The sequence below is a fragment of the Cricetulus griseus genome, chromosome X (genome assembly GCF_003668045.3).
Source record: "Cricetulus griseus strain 17A/GY chromosome X, alternate assembly CriGri-PICRH-1.0, whole genome shotgun sequence".
Taxonomy (NCBI): Eukaryota; Metazoa; Chordata; class Mammalia; order Rodentia; family Cricetidae; genus Cricetulus; species Cricetulus griseus.
In genome coordinates, this window is record NC_048604.1 from 40,761,456 (window position 1) to 40,782,317 (window position 20,862).

General features: G+C 37.5%; 2 protein-coding genes across 7 annotated transcripts in view; both read right to left on the bottom strand.

The window, feature by feature from the left end:
- Window positions 1-7,346, bottom strand: part of Rnf128 (ring finger protein 128) — a 102,131-nt gene extending 94,785 nt beyond the window's left edge. The window contains exon 1 of the mRNA XM_027433668.2: window positions 6,941-7,346. Coding sequence (XP_027289469.1) covers window positions 6,941-7,346 — 406 coding nt within the window. The remainder of the gene's footprint in view (window positions 1-6,940) is intronic.
- Window positions 7,347-12,902: 5,556 nt separating this feature from the next.
- Radx (RPA1 related single stranded DNA binding protein, X-linked) overlaps window positions 12,903-20,862 on the bottom strand; it is a 147,154-nt gene continuing 139,194 nt past the window's right edge. For all 6 annotated transcript variants that reach the window (XM_035450219.1, XM_035450218.1, XM_035450217.1 and 3 more), the window contains one exon: window positions 12,903-14,148. In XM_035450219.1, coding sequence (XP_035306110.1) covers window positions 14,027-14,148 — 122 coding nt within the window. In that variant the 3' untranslated portion in view covers window positions 12,903-14,026. The remainder of the gene's footprint in view (window positions 14,149-20,862) is intronic.

Sequence of the window (20,862 nt, forward strand, 5' to 3'; positions counted from 1 at the left end):
AAAAAGTAAGAAATAGGGGACGGAAGAAGGAAAGGAAAGGAAACACACACACGCACACGCACACGCACACGCACACGCACACGACCAAACAACAACATGAAAACAAAAGAAACCGACCAAGGTGGAGAGAAACAGGAGAAGGTACCCAAGCCCAAGGTTAACCTCTGGCCTCTACATGTGCATGCATAGGAGAATATACCTGCAAACATACATGCCCCAAAACACACACACACACACACACACACACACACACACACACACACACACACATACCTGCAAACATACATGCCCCAAACACACACACACACACACACACACACACACCACACACACACACACACACACACACCACACACACCACCACACACCAGCAGCAGCAGCAGCAGCAGCAGTAGCAGCAGCAGAAAGAATACCAGAGTGTCTGGAATGAAGCTTGGCAATGTAAGGCTTTATCCCAAGCACAAAGAAAGTCTGGATATTAATAAAGTTGGGCTTAAGTATATTTCTTACAGGTCACTTTCCCAGACACTGCAGAGGGTGAGAGTCACACGGAGACCAGTTGGGAGGCTAGCAGTGATTCGGGTGAGAGATGATACTGGCCTGGACAAAAGCAGTAGAAGAAGGAAAAGATAAAGGGTGTAAAGAAGTGTATTGGAGGTAGAATGAGCAGGGTTTCATGCTGATTGAGATGTAAGAGAGAAGGTCAAAGGATACTTTCAGGTTCTAAAGCAGGAAAGACTTTAATGGATGTGGGGAAGTGAAAACAACCCACTGTGGCTAGTACTCAGAGAGTAGAAAATGGAGAAGTGTGAGGAGGTGAGGTCAGATTGGCAGGCAATAGTCCAGAGTTTCCTGGATGGATAATAGCTTGGAAAGATGGTTCCCTCACAGCAGGATGGAAGACATCTGAGACTTTGCTCTCCCGAAAAGCTATTTTGGGAGCTGTGGTTGGATCTCTTAGTACTTATGTGCTTGTCTACCTTGCACAAAGCCCTGGGTTCAATCCCCAGCACCACACAACTGGAATAGTGGCACAGAGGCTTGGAATGTTAGCACCCCAGAAGTGCAAGCAGGAGATTGTGAGTTCAAAGTCTTCCTCAGCCACAAAGAGTTCCAAAACCAGTGTGGGCAACACGAAACCCTGCCCCACAAAGCAAGTGACTTTGGCTGCAAAAGATAGGTTTGGATTGAGGTGGGGGAGATGAGTTAGAATCCCTTGTGGTGGCTTGAGAATGAGGGTATTGTCATGAGAATGAAAGAGCCAACCAGATCTAATGTTCTTGTCAGGCAGAACTGGTCAGTTCATTTGGATTACCCTCTTGTTTATACACATGGTGAGGTGCAGATCTTATTGGGGAGTTTATTGTCCTCTCACTTCGTCTGTATAGTATGGTTTTATTTTCCCTTTCATTTCTACAATGGCATTTTTATACAGAGGGTAAGTTTGCCTTCCTTTCCACACAGTTCTCTGCTCTAAAGTTGGTGAGTGTTGGGGATTTTGAAATGCTGTGAACTTTACCTTGCAATTCACTTCATTAGACACTGCCAAAGAGATAAGGAGGACTAGTCTATTCTTTCCAAATTATTGTGTTTTTATTTTCTGAGACAGGGTTTCTCTGTGTAGTCTTTGGAGCCCTCAAATTATTAACTTTGCTGACATAAACTACATTCATATATAAGCATTTCTTAAGGCCATTTATCCATAAATAGCTTATTTAACTTAAAAAAAAAACTTGTCTGTTCAACAAGTGAGTACTTACATGTCAAAAAATTTCAGTTTAAATAACTCAGGAGTCCTGACTTTTCCTGTATACCCAGGATAAAATTTTGTATCTGTCTCTAGAGTGTTTAGAAAGGATTGTAAACTTTATGGGGTGATAAGATGGCTCAGTAGGTAAAAGTACCTGCTGCCAAGCATAATAACCCAAGTTCAATCCCTGGAACCTACATGGGGGAAGGAGGGAACCAACTCCCACAAATGTCCTTTGACTTCCATACACATGTGATGATCAGGAGTTTGAAGTCATCCTTAGTTACATAGTGAGTTCGAGGGCAGCCTGGAATATGTGTGACTCTGTCTTAAAAAACAGGGAGATGAGGTATGGTGAGAGCTTGTTTGGTATGAAGAGTGAAATAAAACATTTAAAAGTCATAACTTGAATCAGGGACTAATAGTCCAAATATGAAAATAATTCAACAAGAAAATAAAATGTCCAGTTAAAACTGATAATAGAAGTGAACACATATTTCTATAAAGAAGACATAAATAGCCAACAGATATATAGGAAATTCTTAAAATCTCTAGTCATCAGAGAAATGCAAATCAAAACTCTGAGGAACTACATTTCATACCTGTTAAATTGTAGTATATACACACAATAAATGCAAAACAATTTTTAAAAAAGAAGCTGTGTTCTCCAATTGTCTATCTAATACCAAATGACTAGCCCTGAAAGCATACATACAAATAACATTATATAGACTGAGCAGGTTAGTTAGGAATATACATGCAAGTACATATACATATATGCATATGATAACAACTAGTGAACAAAAGGAAGTGAAGAATTTGAAAATGAAAAAGGAGGTACCCCTCTTTGAGAGGTTTCGCAGGGAGGAAAGGAAAGAGAGAAATTTTGTTAATTATAATCTTGAGAAAAAGTTAAAACAAAAGTTGTCACTTACTCTATAGCTAGGTAAATTTATTTCTAATGTCATGAAAACATGTTCCATTGATACCCAGAAGCTGCACCTATGAAAGCAGTATACTTTCCTAAACAAAACCTTCACAATAACAACACCAGCTGATGTGCCAACATGGATTATGGAAATCTTACAAGGCTCAACCCTAGATGAAGAGTTATACACAATTAATGGCTACCAAGAAAGGGAGATTATCGAATCCCAAGTAGTCATCCCTAGACACGGGAACACATGAGTACACTAAGTGGACTCAGCAGATTGCACTTTTATATTCATTGTGTATATAGATATCTAAAAATTATAATTGAAGAAGAAACCATAAAGTTGAGGAGGGAATAAAGGGAAGAACCATGAGAGGAGTTATGGGACAGTGTGGGGTGAAAATGATGTGAATACAGTACCATATATGACATTCTCAAAGTGTAGCTATCACTAATAGAAAAAATGCCCAGATGAAGAACAAGAGAAGCCATGGAAAAGGAGTAAGGATATTTAGTTCCTATGTCAAAAAACTATGGTGAGCAAAGAGTGCAGAAAAATCCTGTGCGTTTATTGCATCTTGGAGACAGCCTCTATGGATCAAGGAAGGCTCAGAAATGTACAAGGACACTGGGGAGATAGAACACATTTACACAACTGTATGGGCATGCACAAAGTGGATTGTCACTGGGAAAGAAATAAGTGCCCCTATTGTCTACAACTTAGCATGGCAGTAGCAGTTTAGCCTTACTTTTACTTGTTGATGACAAATTATTTTATAGAGTATCAGAAACAGAGGTCATTCTGTGACCATGATGTGTCAAGGCAGTAGCAATAAATCGTTATCATGTACGAATACAGACTAAATGTGAACAATGTTAAAGTCACAAAAATGACTAAACAGTCCCCTAGCTAGCTTATGTGAATAGCTATTGCTTTTTCATGAATGATGGTTTTAGCCTCTGGCTGGTCTTTCCCATTTATAAGAGAACGTATTTAGAAACCATCAATAACTTTTCCTGACTTTCTGATAGCATACAAATCCCAAATAAACCCAGATATCATGGTCAATATGTCCTGCTTTGTCCTGGAGCTTCCTTGTTTTAGCACTGAAAACACAACATCCTAGAAATTGCCATAATTTCAAGCCAAATAAGATGGTTGGCTATTGTCCTACTTCCTTAAACCACCTGAAGCATGCCTAGTCTGAGATACCCCATGCTTTCTAACAGTGCACATTTGTTTTTTTGCTGTACTGAGTGATAAACCCAACATTTTAACCACAGACCTTCTTAAATTTTATTTTTGAGATTATAATACAATTACACCATTTTTCCTTATGTTGTGAAATAATCACTCTGCCTTATATTTATCAATTATATCACAAGTAGTTTTTATATGAGTGACATTTCTAGGAAGGAAGAGATCCAAGTCTAGACTGCTTAGCAGTGATAATACTAGTGAAGGCAAAGATCAAGTTACAGTTTTAATCATTCACAGTTGGCATTACTGTTAAAAGTAATAAAAGTAATAACAGTATAAGTGATAAGTGATAAGTGATAACAGTGATAAGTGAAGGCAAAGATCAAGTTACAGGTTTAATCATTCACAGTTGGCATTACTGTTAAAAGTACAACATTCATTGAATGAAATAAAGGTGTATGGTTGTATGCCAGTAAATGTTATTAGTTATGATTTTGCTAACTTTTCTTGTTTAGGTTGTTATTTAAATTGACACATAAAAGTATAAAAGTTGTACATATTAATGTTGTGATTTATGATGTTTTGATGTAAATAAATAAATACATACATACATACGTATGGGTAAATCTCTAAGTTCTCAAACATTGATCATTTCCTTTTGGTGAGACCATACAATGCCCCTCTTTGCTGTTAATACAGCTTACAGCATCTTGGTAACTAAAGTCCCTACTGAGCAATAAACAGAAATGCAGAGCTTCTTACATCTAACTACAGCAGTGTTTCTCTACCATGCCTTTCTTCATTCATTGTTATTTTCTACTTTATCTTTCTCTATTTATCTCTCCTCTGCCCCTTCACTCCTTTCTTCTCTCTTTTTTCCTCTCCTGTTCCCTCATTTTTGAGTAAGGCTCTCACCGTGTAGTTCAGGCTGGCTCTGAATTTATGGTCCTCCTGTCGCAGGCTTCCGAGTGCTGGAATTATATCCATGTATGACTGCCATCTGGCCTATGCTAACTTTTTAAAGTGTGCTTATTTTATTTTATATATGTTTTGAGATGGGGATATCACTTTATTTCCTGTATTGCCCTCACGTTCTCTATTCTTGTGCCTCAGCCTCCTGCACTATTTGACATCAGGGTTGTATCATGCATGGTTCTGGGCTCACTGTGCTGATTCTCAAACAGGGCTAATGGCGGACCTTTAAGAAAATGTTGCTCACACAAGTATCATATAGGTATGACTGTTTCCTGTTAAAAAGTCTGTTCAGAGCCACATATTGACATGATGGTCCACATGCCTTTTGATGAGATTTACTGTGAGTAACCCTTAGTAAATATTTTACATTCAGCCACTGGGCACTCACAGTTCACACAATGTTAGTCCCTACTGTACATGTGCAAAGAAAGTCTCGAGAACGGGGCTACTATTTAACTAGATACTGTCTGTATTTTAAAAATAGCAGTAGAGTCAATAGTAGACTATGGTTGTACACAGACAAAGAAACACTCCCTGGCTCTCTAAGGTTGAGTAAAAAAGGAAGTTTTTGTTTGTTTGTTTTTCAGACTGGGTTTAATCTTCACCAGAAAGTTGTATTCATTTATTTCTACAAAATCCAACGAATTATAAAAGTATAAGAATACTCTGGGAGGCTAATGAGATTGTTTTAGCTTGACAAAGAAATGTGCTCAGCTGAACCCCTAGTAATGCCCAGGGCATATGACAAAAGAGAGCAAGTGGAGTGCTGGTGTGATTTCATAATTTGCTACTGCAGAGAGACTTCTTTATCTGATTTTCCTATAGTCAGAGAAAGAAGAAGCTTGCCTTCCAAAGTGTTAGTAAACTGCCATGTTTCTGGTGTGTAATTCTTCTATTTTTAAGCCAGGTTTTATTGTTTTCTTCTTATGGTTCTGAAGTCTGCTTAAATAGGTTTGCATTAATTTTCTTGTAGGCAATTCTTGTCCATGATAAACACCAAAATACTCTATTCGTTTGCTTACAGCTCTTTCTCTGAAATAAACCTTCCTCACAGACCCTCTGGCTAAGTCTGGGTAAATAAATACATATACTCACCCACAGTATAGATGGCTGTGGTTTGAAGTCTACATAACAGCTTTAGAAAACCATTTACTTTTCCTGTTCTGTTTTAAGTTTTTTATATTAATTAATTTATTTTTATGTGCATTGTTGTTTTGCCTGCAGATATGTCTGTGTGAGGGCATCAGATCCTCTAGAACTGGAGTTACAGATAGTTGTGAGCTGGGTACTAGGAATGGAACCACGGTCCTCTAGAAAAGCAGCCAATGCTACTAACCAGTGAGCAACCTCTCCAGCCCCTGAAAACCATTTACTTTTAAAGTGTCATTCTTTTTTTTTTCAAAATGAAAACATGAGTTCTCAGAAGTAACTTCCCTTGCACAGTCAATAAAGTAGACAAGTTGGTTTGCTAAAGAACCCATGAGGATACCTTTCCAAGTGAAATCTTTAGTTTTGATAAGAATTACTCAGCTGTGAAGTTTTTAACAGAAAACATTTCTTATGGAGTCATTTGCATGTATTCATCCCTTAGACAGACCCAAATCTTCATGCATGCAGCAGAGTCCTTTATGTTAGTTTCACCAGCTTACATTTTGCTATTGTCTAACAGTACCAATGGATCAGTTTAACAGTTTCATGGAAAAACATACAACCAATTGTCAGGAGACAATGAGTCCAACTGAGAATTTTTAAATAACACCGAAATGAAAATGTTATTTTAACGTTGACAGAGCTAAAGGCACAGCATATTAAAAAGAAGTTATGTAACACAGGCTGAAGAAACTAATAAAGCAATGCAAACCTGAAAGTAGGAGTCATTTCATTACTTGTTCTTGTCCTTGGAACACATTAAAAATATTGACTAGGAATAAAATAACTGCAAGTAGTGCTGGGCCAGGAAACTTAATGTAAAATTGTAAGACTTAATTTCTTTGCCAGATCATACACTAATTCTGCATGGGAATACAAGTTTAAGTCAAATGAAAGCATTAATTCTCTTAGGGAATCAATCGTTACTTACCAAAATTTGCCATCTGTATTGTCTGGTTGCCTTTGTCTGGAGCATTGTAAATCACAACAGCATCAGCATTCCGTCTACCTGCTGTTTGAATCTTTTCAGAAAATGTACAATTACCTCTTTCTATCAGTGCAATCCAGGGCTTATCAGTGTTAGTAAATTCAGTGTTGGAGTCGCAAGCTTGGTACTTTTCTTCCTTAGGGATGCCCACCACTCCCATAGCATTAGCCACTGGTGAGGCTAATCCATAGACACCACACTCACATGTTTCTGTCTTGGTATAGTTGCTGGTTTTGTTGAAGTAAGTCACAGTCACGTAGGCATTCATTGAAAATGATGCTGTACTTTGAAGTAAAAAGGTAAAAATTACCAGGCAGTGAAAACAACTGTTCTTCATCTTCCAAGTCATTGCTCGTTCATTTGGTCATAAAACTTAAGATGTCTGCAGATATTTCCAACTATCAGTCACCATTGTCCGCTAATGTCCCTTCTAAACAGAAGTTTGAAATTTCAGTTGCAGGCAGGTAACTGATCTCACCTCTAGCAACATAAGCTCTGAATACATCAGCTCTTTTTCACTTTATCTACATTCCCTTCTGCTTGTCCCCCATCCAACTGTACACACACACACACAAACACACACACACACACACACATACACAAACACACACACACACACACACCCTTTAGCCAGACTATCTGAATGATTATAACACTATCAACTTTACTCTACATATCAATTTATCAGGATTGGATGACTTCCTGCAGTGAATTTTTTTCTTCCTACTGTTCCAGCTAGTGCACTTTCATAAACACGGAGTGGATTGGAATGAGGAACTGGACTCTTGGGAATCCCACGTGACGAGTCTGAAAGTCACCTCTCCTTGAATATTTAAAACACAAAACTGGTTTTCCAAGCCCTGCTGAAATATGCTATCAACAGTTGAGCTGGGAATAAAGTTAAAGCCCCTAATTTTTAATTGCTATGGCACTAATAGAAATGATTTTCCTACCTTTTCCTCTCCAGTTTTCTTTGTGAATTATTTTCTAAGACGGTTCTCCAAGGAATAGTCTCTGTTACCTCGTTTACTCATTAGAAGTAAACATACTTCAGTAGCTCACAATCTCTTTGAGTACAGTGCCTTGCCCACGGTAGACAATCAAATATTTGTTCATTGTTATCTACAGGCTGCTGGCTTCCATTATTTCTTCCCAGGTTTTACACTCTGTAGAAGTGTTCAAGTTTTTAAACACTTAGCGCTTTTACATTTTCCCTCAAATGTGTAGAGAGCTTTATGTCACTGTCTTCTTTGTTTCAAGCATGGTTTTAAATTGGGAATATAATAGATACTGGCAGATGCATACATATTGCTGGAATGTCAAGGGGTCTGGGTAATTTTCTGGGATGGGGAGATTACAATGTGTGCTAAGGGCTGCTGAAGGAATAGATGAGTAGACAATACAAACAAATGTCAGGAGTTTCACTGGGCCAAGAGTTATCAATCTATACAAACAGGTATCAGGCTGTTGAAGGAAGCAGAAAGCTACCAGGTCAAAAAGGAAACTAGTTTCACTGGCAGTCCAAAGTCCACAGAAAGTAAGCATTTAGGAGGACTGGGGGAATCCAGCAAACAGTCCTTCAGAAAGTAGGAAATACTGTTCATGGACAAGAGCAATGGAAGTGCTTCTTTTTGTCTTTTCTTACGTAACTAAGTTATTAATGTTGTAAACATATTCATAATATAATTAATAACTACAATTGAATTGAAAAATGTCAAGGCCACATATCTTATGTTCTATTCAAAAGTAAACACAAGCTGTTCATAGTTTTTCTTTGAACACCACCATTTTGGCGTGTTAAATATAAGAGAGATGATAAGACTGAAAAATTATTACTGTTACTATGTTATTGTCCACAAATAACTTTCTGATGGCCAATTATTTGTGGAAAACTTCACATCAACATTCAATATGGAATATAATGAAGTTCCAGAAAGTTAATTTCCACTCTCCTATCAGGAAAATGAAGTCATTTAAACAGATTCATGACAAGCTAGTGAAATCTGATAGAAGTCAGATTCTGATGGTCCTAAAAAGACTCCTTTCAACCCCCATTTTGCTTCTGAACAAGTCACATCATTATGTGCCTTCCAAACAACAGCTCTCCCATAACATTTTGTGGTAGTGCTGCTGCACTGAGGACAAACTGGTAGGTTAAATTGCTCTGGAGGTTGAAGTGTGCGACTTTATATGATTACCAGAACTATATAACTTGTATATGAGTGCTTTTATGTTTTCCTTTTATGGTTTTTACAGTCACAACTTTGATAATTTTAAATTGCTCTTAAAGCTTTTGTGGTTGCAGAAGATTTAACAGATTAAATACTCGATTTTCACATTAAGTTTTAAAGTAATTCGTGGGGGTGGTATTAGTAGTTTCAATGCTTGTTTAGTATTTTCATAGTTTTCTTTGTGGAACACCTAGAATAGAATTTTTTAGAAAGTTACTAGACTAATGATTCAAGGCTCCCTCACTCCAACATCCTGCATTAGGACCTGAGGGGGGCAAAAATTTTATTTTATTTTAATTTGCTTTGTAGTACTGGGAATTGAGCCGAGGGCCCAGTACAAGTTAAACACTCTATCACTGAACTATATTTCTAGTCCAGATTTCTCCTTTTAAGTAACTCTTCCAGGTAATTCCTATATACAGAGCCTTGCATTTCAAAGGCACGTTGATGCTTATTTGCCTTAAGCATGGCATTCTAAGTATATATGGAGTATCTGGCACATTACACTTTTCACAAATGCCAATTCTGCAACTATTGTCACATTTTTGTGCAAATACAACTCTCTCGGGGACCCTTTGTCTTCGTTTGTACACAAAAACAGGAAAATGAATGGTACTAGAAGAAACCATCCTGAGTGAGGTAACCCAGTCACAAAAAGACAAAAATTGTATATACTCACTCATATATGGATTTTAGACATAGAGCAAAGGAGTACCAGCCTACAATCCATACTGTCAGAGAAGCTAGGAAACAAGGAGGACCCTAAGAGAGACAAACATGGTCGGTCCCCCCCTCCCCCGCCCCGGAGATGGGGAAAGGGACAAGATCTCCTGAGCTAATTGGGAGCATGTGGGATGGGAGAGGGAGCTGGAAGGGAGAGAAGTAGAGAAGGGGAGAAGAGGAGGGGAGCGGAGGACATGAGAGCAGGAAGATTTAGTCAGGGGAAAAATAGAGGACAGCAAGAAAAGAGATACCATAATAGAGAGAGCCATTATAGGTTTAAAGAGAAATCTGGCACTAGAGAAATGTCCAGAGATCTACAAGGATGACACCAACTAACAATCTAAGCAATAGTGGAGAGGCTACCTTAAATGCCCTCCCCTGATAATGAGATTGATGACTACCTTATATGCCATCCTAGAACCTTCATCCAGTAGCTGATGGAAGCAGAAGCAGACACCCACAGGTAAACACTGAACTGAACTGGAATCCAGTTGTAGAGAGGGAGGAGTGATAAGCAAAGGGGTCAAGACCAGGCTGATGAAACCCACAGAAACAGCTGACCTGAATAAGGAGGAGCTCATGGACCCCAGACTGATAGGTGGAAAACCAGCATAGGACTATTGCAGACCCCCTGAAGTAGGAAGTCAGTTTGGATGTCTGGACAATCTATGGGCCCTCTGGTAGTGGATCAGTATTTATCCCTAGTACACAAATGGACTTTGGGAGCCCATTCCACATAGAGGTATACTCTCTCAGCCTAGACACACAGGGGAGGGCCTACTTCCTGCTCCAAATGATAGGACAGACTTTAAAGATCCCCATGGAAGGCCTCACCCTCCCTGAGGAGCAGAAAGGGGTTGGGATAGGGGGTGCGGGGCCGGGAGGAGGGGAAGGAGAGAGAACTGAGATTGACATGTAAAAGAAGCTTGTTTCTAATTTTTAAAAAAGAGACAAACTAATGATTGGATAATGTCTTTGCCAACTATACAGCTAAAAATATTAATATTCAAGATAATGAATTTCAAATTAAACTGCTAATGAGATGCATAGATAGTTCTCAAAACAAGAAACAGAAAGGGAAAAACACTTTAAATTGCTGATGGACCTTAGCCTTCAAGAAAATGTAAATTAAAACTACTGGGAGATTCCATTTCTCCCAGCCATACTGGCTACCATCAAGAAGACAGATTGCAATAACATGAAAAAAGTGGAAACCTTATTTGCTACTGGTAAGAACATAAAATTTGTGCAGGCTGTATGGAAATCAGTATGGAGCCTTCTCAAAGCAATAAAAATAGAACAACCATGACCAAGATATACCTCTAGGGTATATACCCAAAGTATTTCAGTCCATAAAACCAAAGATAACTTATACCGTGACTGTGACTCCAGTCTAGGGAACCTGATGATTTCTTTTGGACAATACAGGTGCAGGTGCCCATGTCTCTCCCCAGCTCCACATAATTAAACAATAAAATAAATTAAATATATATTTGTCAGAAAACATATTTTCAAATTGTCTCTTTACTATCTTACTCAAGTATTTTGATGCCTATCTGTCATGTAGTATTCAAAATTAGAAATTCTAGTGAAAGACCGTGGTCCTTAAGTATATATTATTTTGTCTTTTACCAACTGACTTGTTTCTTGGAAGATGGCCTCACTCGAGTATATTTGAAATTAATATTCTTCTGATGATAGTTTGCTACCTCCCTTGGGAACCAGTCACAGTAAATATGTACCTTCTGTAACAAGCAAAAGTATGGACACAGATGTTTAACTCTGAATTCGGATATATACATTAGTAGAATATAAATTTCTTAAAATAAAAAAACATTTATGCTGCTTTATGTGTAGGAGTGTTTATCTACATATATTTATGTGTACCACATGTATGCCTAGTACCTACAGAGTGTCAGATATGCTGGAACCAGGTTTACAGGTGGTTGTGAGTCAACACGTGGGTACTGGGAACCAGACCCAGGTCCACTGCAAGAGTAACAAGTCCCAGCCGCTGGCATATAAATTTCTAGAAGTTATTTTTAAAACTTCAAAAACTTGACACCACTTGCTCATATGATTTCTCCTCCCTCTTTCCAAATGAACTCCAGGATCTCAGCCTAGTGCTTGCCTGTGGATCACTGCATCTGCTTACATAAGTTATTGGATGTAGGGTCTATGATGACAATTAGGGTAGTCACTAATCTGATTATAGAGGAAGGGCAGATTGGGAAACCCAGAGACAGCTGACCCAAGCTAGTGGGAGCACACAGACTCTGGACTGACAGCTGGGGAACCTGAATGGGATTGAACTAGGTCCCCTGAATGTGGGTATAGGTATGTGGCTTGATCTGTGGGGAGCACCCCTGGCAGTGGCACCAAGAACTATTCCAGGCGCATGAACTGGCTTTTTGGAGCCCATTCCCTATGAGGGGATACTTTGCTCAGCTTTGATACACTGAGGAGAGGCTTGGCCTTGCTTCAACTTGGGATGCCAGACTTTGTTGACTCCCCAAGGAGGGCCTTACCCCCTCTGTAGAGTGGATAGAGGTGGGATGGGGGAGGCTGGAGAAGGGAGAAGGGGAGGGAGGAGGAACTGGAGTTGGTATGTAAAATGAAAACAATTTTAAATAAAAAACTCCAAAAGGTTAAGAATAGTTATTTTCCATTCAATGGAAGACCAGAAAGCATGCCTATGTGGTTTTTATATCTTTGTTGGTGGCTTTCAACTAACAGCTATTTCAATTCCCCCTTAAGGATGTGGTTCTAAAATCAAATTTCCCCTTAAAAATTGTAATGAGTTAACTACAAATCCCAAATTCTAATTGAAAAGCAAGTCTTCAAACTTACATGGGAAAATCACCTTGACTCACTTACAATCATATATATAGCGCTTCAATATGGAAGACACAAATGAACCATGTTCACAATGAGACAGAAGACCAAAAGAGTTACTGCATTTCAACTTTATTTAATATCACTCTGAAACTAGTAACACAAGGATTCAGTTTATAATTAACCATTCAATACAGTTATCAAGGAGGCTGAACACCTTTATGAACAAAATATAATATCCCTTTAAGTTTTTAGGCTGCCTACCACATTAAAACTGTATAGCATATCATATCACAAAATTACAGGGCTATATGGAAATCTTGTGAGTTTGTACCTCGACTACAATCAGACTCATCTTTGATATAGAAATAGCTAATCTCATGTGACAGTTGTTTTGGTCCACTTATCTAGCCACATGGGTGTCAGACACAGGTCATTACAAAGGTATAGTGACAATTTACCTTTAAAACACAGTAGGGAACCAGACTGAAGCAAATTCCCTTAGTTACTGTCCTTTTACTTTCAATAGAAGTACTTCAGATATTATTGTAAGGTAAAATTTCACTATTTAAAATCACATCACATATACTGAAATTACAAATGAACACAGTAGGAATGGAGATATATTGTAGCATCGGGCTTTAACATTATACACTGGTCAAAATACTTAAAACTTCAAGGCACTGGAAGTTGCAGTAAAGGGTTGAAATTTTTATGACAAAGTAATTTAGCATATTCATTTATAGCAAATGTAGAGATTGGAGGCAAATATATTATTGCTATCTGTGTGTAGCTTTCTGGATGTGATAGGAACTACCTTGCTTATAATAAATTTAGGTGATCCCATTAGGAGAATGATAACTCAGTCTTTGAATTTGTCAAGCAAGATTTATCACCATATGTGAATAAAGTCAGGAAGATGTTGAATTGTGTTGGGCAAGATACATTGTACTGAGATTTTGGAATAAAAATACACTTTTAAAAAGGAACCGTAAAATATAAGTTGTTACAAGTTAAGATAATAGTCACATGCAAGTAAAGTAATGTCTGACATAAAATTGCCTTGATGGCTCTTTTCAATCTGAAGTGAGAGTGCCAAATACAAGATAAACTGAAAATCCCTTTACTTTAGAGGTCATGTAATAGTCTGATGAAAATACCAAGAAAATAATAAGATTCTGTTTAAAGCAGTTTTCTATATATACCCTGTAATTATTGTGTCTGCTAATCTTTAAGGAGCCTATTCTGGAGTATAAATTTTCTGCAAACAGACTTCCACTTTATTGTCACCCAAATTGCAGATATCCAAGATACAGATGATGTGGACTCTATCCAGTTCAGCTGCTGCTTTTACAATATCACCTAAAAGTGAAAAACAGATGGTAAGTATTGTAAAATAGTTAAATATTTACTTGGATTTATAATCACACAAACTGGATGATCTTTTTCTTAATGATGTCTCTAATCTTCTTTGTAATTCATCACATGCATTTACCAAACTTCTCCAGACAGAAATCAATCTATCAACAGATGTATTCAATAATGTTCTTACATGTCCTAGAATGTTTATTTTTCTTTCTTTATCCTTTCTTTTTATTGAGTAAAGCAAATTTACATATTTTCAAGGTTACAAACAAACATCTTAGATTTTAAAGAAGTACAAAGATCAGTTATTTTATTTTTATTTTTCTATGCAATTAATTATTATTTTGGAAAAATCTACAATGTATAAAGCAAATCACAAATGTATCATATATATTTTAATTTCTTTAATATGCATGCTTACATGTGAATGTGCATGTACCAGTATTCTTTCAAAGTGTATTGTTCAGAACTAAGACAGCTTCGTATACTCCCATGAACCTTTTTATACAAAACGTATCAGGTGAATGGTATTACTGGAAAAGGTGTAGTAGGCTACTCCAGGTCTCTTTCTATCTAATCATGCACATTGTAAGTTGGCAAAATTCTCAGACCTGACATATACCAAATTGCAGAACATATAAATATTTAGAACAATCAAGACAAATATTTGTAAAGAAAGAAATTGCTGTGTTGTGGTTCCAGCATGCTTGAGAGCTTTAAATTGTTTCCTTACCACCATTGATACTCCAGATAACTGGTAACCATGAGTAGAGCAATTCATATCCCAGGTAGTTTGCTAGATTAAAGGAACCAATGAAGAATGTACCTTCATTGATGCCATTGTGTTTTGCCTTGACAGTTACTTCAAAGACAGAAGAGCTTGCTTTTGTTTCACCCAGTTTGATGCATTTTCATAACTATGGTGGATTCCCAACAGAAGTTTTTGTTAAAAGCATATAATATAAAGTATTGGTGAGGGAAGCAGAGTTAGAATGAGCAACAGACCAAAAATACAGGATAGCAAAGAAATTGGGAAATAAGATACATAAGAGAACAGGTTTTTAAAAAAGATCTCATGTAAGAAGACCATGCCCACACCCAGGGTTTGTTATATGGCCTGAGAAGGCCTGAAAAGACTATGATCACCCACTTGTGGCAGAATTCAGTGCTGTGGAATAATCCTTCTGTACACAGTGAATGTATACTACTTTCACTGGTTAGGTGGGAAAGTCAAAATGAGGGTGATGGGATGAGGAAGGGCAGAGTTAGAGGAGTCGACAGCCAGACACAGATTGAGCAGGAGATAAACATGCCAGGTTAATAAAGGTATCACTATGTGGCAGAGAGTAAATAAGGAATATGGGATAACTTTAAATGCAAGAGCAAGTTAGTAATTGGCCTGAGCTATCAGCTGAGAATTTATAATTGATATTCAGCCTCTGAGTTGGTCATTTGGAACTGGGTGGTCAGGATAGGAAATGTCCATTTATACTTCAGGAGGAAGCGAAGCCCAAGGCAGCATTACAGCTGGCCTGGTTACACAATGAAGTATGTGGAACAGAGCTAATTTGAAAATTTTAGGAGAAATAGTTTTCTTTGCTTTCTCCAATTTTTTGGCACTCATATTTTAAGGAAGCTGTCAAACACTAGTTACCACTATTAAGCTAATGAACAATAGAGTTCACTGACAATATGTGACCAGAACTTTGTTTTAAATACAAAATAATAAAAACATTGAGGACTAACAATTAAATTTACATGATGACTTATTATATACAGTATGGCATCATGGTATATGCTTTTCACTTCTTATGCTAGAGATACAAATTGTACTAAAGTCCAGAGATTTTGATTTTTTGTGGCTTAATGAAAGCATACAAAGGGTTTATGAGTATTAAATGAGCCTTACATGTAATGCATGGGACCTCTGACTCAATAACTTCACAATAGATCCTCCTCTACTAGACCCATTTTTAAAAATCCAAAGAAAAATTACCCTAATGAATGATTCAAACTGGTGCAAATCTAGTAAAATACAATGGATATTACTAACAATTGCTATTACTATATAATTATCTTCTTTATTTGTGAAGAATATTAAACCAAATACTTTGAAAAAATTCAAGATCTTCATATTTGATGCTAACTGAAGCAACCAAAAGATACCATATAGTGACTTTTAAAATTGACTTATGTACCATCTATAACATAAACTGAAGACTTCTTTCTGGCTGACTGTATTAGTTATGTTACACTTTGAGTAACTGACAATTTACTGTCAATTTGCATATTAAGTACCTACATCATAGACTGTCTTGAGGATGAAATACATATGAAGCTCTTACAATAGTTGCCAACATACAGAAAACTTTAGTATATGAGCATTATTTTTATTTAAGAAGATCCTTCCATTACAAAATTAAAATATTAATGTCACAGAAGTCTTGGAAAAGGGAATATAAATTTTTTATTTATATAAGATGAGCTTTTGTAAATTTGCATGAAGTTGTTAGAATTACATACTTTAGGAAAATGTATAAAGTGAATGTGATAGAGGAACCCCCTGTGTTCCCAGTACTTCTTATTGTTGGTCACAGAAAAGAGAAAGTACCCTGGTCTCTATATAGTTTTCTGGTATCATGTAATAGTTCTGGCAAATGGGAACATGAGTTGGAGTGATGTATTATTTCTTGTCCAAAGTAAATAAAAATGATTTTGTCTTACATTTCTTCATTTGCCTTGACAATTCACTTTCTCCTGCTGGGTTAGCAACAAGGAAACAGCTAGGTTCAGAAGGGAGCTGCTGACTGATTGCATTACACTTGAGCAAGAAAGAAACTGTAATCGTGCTTAGCCACTATGGCTTTAGAGCTGCTTTGTAACTATACCATATAATACAGTGTAGTAATTCTCATTTCTGAAATCAATATGGGAAGCCATTATTACACAGAGAATAAAATGATTCATGATCCTAATTAGTCTTAATAATAAAAAGCCTGAGTCACATATTAGGGGGTGAAAGCTGAAAGATCAGAGAAGCAGAGCAGTCAGCCACTAGAGCTCTTACCACTATGAAATCTCAGACCAAGAAGGGCGGAGATCCTGTCTAAGGCCTGCCTTATCACTTCCTGTCTCCTGTCTGTAGGGACCTCCAGACCTCTATGGTTAGCTAGTGTCTAGCTCCTCCCTTTGATCTCCAGGCAAGCTTTATCTGTCAGACCAAAAACAAAATATCACACAAAATAAAATGTTTTCTAAATATGTGAAAATTCTTCTGTATTGTACTACTGTTGTAAACTGTTGTTCAATGGATACATTAACATAATATTTTCATGTGTGTATATATACACATATATGTACATATGTATATCCTTCTACTTTATGATTAAAATACCAAGAGGGATTTATATTAGTAAAATTTGTTAAATGATTTGTGATAAATGACTAATCATTTGTAAAAATATAAAGAGCTAGATACCTATCTCATCCTCCATATGAATTAATTCTAAATGGATTAAAAATTTAAACTGTAAAAACAAGCAACATTAATGACAACTTATCCCACTAAAAATTAAAAGATGAGCAAAGGACTTGAATAGAAAGTTCTCCAAAGACATACATGAGGCCTATATGTACATGAAAAGACACTCAAATCATTAGTAATTAGGAGAAATGCAGAAACAAACTCTCAAAAACAACACCTCCTTCCATTAGTACAGCTGTAAATAAAACAAGATAAAGAGCAACACAACAAAACAGGGACTTCAAGATGTCCCATACAACAAGGACATATGTTCAACCATGTTCATAGCAGCATTGTTTGTAATAGCCAGAACCTGGAAGCAACCTAGATGCCCCTCAACTGAAGAATGGAAAGAGAAAATGTGGTACATTTATACAATGGAGTACTACTCAGCAGAAAAAAGCAATGGAATCTTGAAATTCACAGGCAAATGGATGGAACTAGAAGAAACCATCCTGAGTGAGGTAACCCAATCACAAAAAGACAAACATGGTATGTACTCACTCATATATGATTTTTAGACATAGAGCAAAGGTTTACCAGCCTATAATCCTCTTCCCCAAAGAAACTAGAAATCATGAATGACTCTAAGGGATAAATGGACCCCAGGAATGGGAAGTGGCATGAACTCCCGAGCTAATTGAGAGCATGAGGGTAGGGGAGTGGGTGCTGCCACAATAAGAGCACAAGAAGAAGAGTAGAGGAGAAGAAATGGAGGAGCAGATATATTGAGTTGGGGGAAGAATAGAGGAGAGAGAGCAGGATGAGAGATACCATATCAGAGGGAGCCACTATAGGTCCGAGAAGAGATCTGGAACTAGGAAGATCTCCAGAGACCTACAAGGATGACACGATCTGACAGTCCGGGCAGTGGAGGAGAGGATGGCCTAGAAGCCCTTCCCCTAGAATGAGATTGATGACTACTCTCTATGCTATCCTAGAGTCCTCATCCAGTGGCTGATGGAAGCAGAGACAGACATCCACAGAAATACACTGAGCTGAAATCTGGAACCTAGTTGAAGAGAGGGAGGAATGAAGAATGAAGGGGTCTGTACCAGGTTGGAGAAACCCACAGAAACAGTTGGCCTGAAAAAGGGAAAGCATATCGACCCCAGACGCTCTTTGGGAGGCCAGTACGGTACTAATCCAGCCCCCTGATCATGGATGCCAATGGGGAGGCCCCTGTACTCCTGGGAGCCTCCGGAGGTGGACTGGCGTTTTGCCCTGGTGTGTGTGGGGGACTTTGAGAGCCCATCCCACTTGAAGGGATGTGCTCTGTCTCTGAACACATGGGGAGGGGCCTAGGCCCAGCACAGGAAGATTTGGTGGACTTGGTGGAGCCCAGGTTGGGGGCCCTACCCTGCCTGGGGAGTGGTGGGTGGATGGGGTGGGGGGTAGGTTGGAGGTGGGGGAGAAGGAATGGGGGTGAGGGGAGGGAGAGGGAGAGGGGAATTACATGTGAAACAAGCCTGTTCCCTAACTTGAATTAATAATAATAATAATAATAATAATAATAATAATAATAAAAGATGTCCCAGGGATAAGAACACATGGAGGAAGTCTGACCTCTTGAGTTTGATCCCTGGAATCCACAGAGTTGAAGGAAAGAACTGACTCCTACAAGATGTCCTCTGACCTCCAAATGTACCCCATGGCATGCATGTGTGTAACATAGTGTGTGTACATATACACACACAGGTATGCACACACGCATATGCACATACAATTTAAAAATAAATGTGTAATTATTTTAAAACTAAATAAATCAGAAATTAACACATGTTGGTAAGGCTGTAGAGAAACTATAATCGTCATACATTGCTGGTGGGATATGTTAAATAGTGTAATTACTATAGAAAATAGTTTGGCTGTTCCTCAAAAACTTATACATAGAACATAATATAGTTCAGTAATTCTATTTCTAGGTAATTACATGCAGCAGAAGAACTGAAAACATGGATCCAAAAACATACTTGTATACAAATGCTCATAGCTAATTATTTATAATATCCGAAGTTGTAAATAAGCTAAATTTCTAGAAATTTAACAGATGAACGGCCAATCAAAATGGGATATATAATATAATGAGAAATCATTCAGTCATAAAAAAGAATGAAATTCTGATACATATTATAACATGGATGAACCCTGACAATGTTATGCTAAGTTAAACAAGAAAAAACAACAGGGCAAATATTGTATTACTTCACTTGAATGAAATACCTATATTAGGCAAATTCTTAGAGAAAGTGGAAAAGTTACCAAGGGCTTTGAAGAAGAAGAGATGAAAATTACCACTTAAGTTTCTGCCATTTGATCACAATAAAAATATATATTGAGGAAAAAGAAAACTATAAAAATATCTCCCTAAACAATGGTTTGGGTATATGTATATACATGTGTGTTTGTATGTATGTGGAAGCCAGCAGTCAACCTTAGGTGTCATTCCAGTGTGAGAATCTCTCACTGGGGCCAGGTACTTGCTGAACATTTACCCTGGCTGGCCTCCAAGCAACCAGGGATCTGCCTGTCTTTGTCTCTGTCACCAAGCCCAGATTTTATATGGATGCTAGGGATCCAAACTCAGATCCTCATGCTTGTACAGCAAACACTTTACTGACTGAGCCATCTCCCTGGGACAAGAGGGACTTTTTATAGTTTTGAACTAGTGATGCCTTTGAATAAGACATAAAACAAGGAGCCACAAATAAATCATGATATAGTTGAGTACTTAAGAATAATATTACTTAAATACCAAAGCATGGATCCCTTTCAATAAATGTCAAACTGGGTAAAAGTATTTTTAGGATATAATGAAGAATAAATTTTCAAATGTGAAAAGACAATCCACAAGTTAATAATAAGGTAAATAATATTCATAGGAAAATGCAAAACAGGATAGCAGTGAAGTTTCTAGGAAAGGCAAAATAAACAAACAAAAGACTTATTTTTACATAACATGCCTGGTTGGAACCAATCTTAAACACTATTCAATAAGGGACCATTAAAGCAAATTTTGGTACAGCAATGGAGTAGAATATTTTGTTCTTTCTGAAAAGGATAAGATAGCTCTTGCTATACATACAGGTATGGAAACTATCCAAGGTGTACTTGGGGGGATTATAAAGCTATTTCTATAGAATTCAACTTATGTGCATTTATTTGATAGAAAATTGTAATTAGTAAAC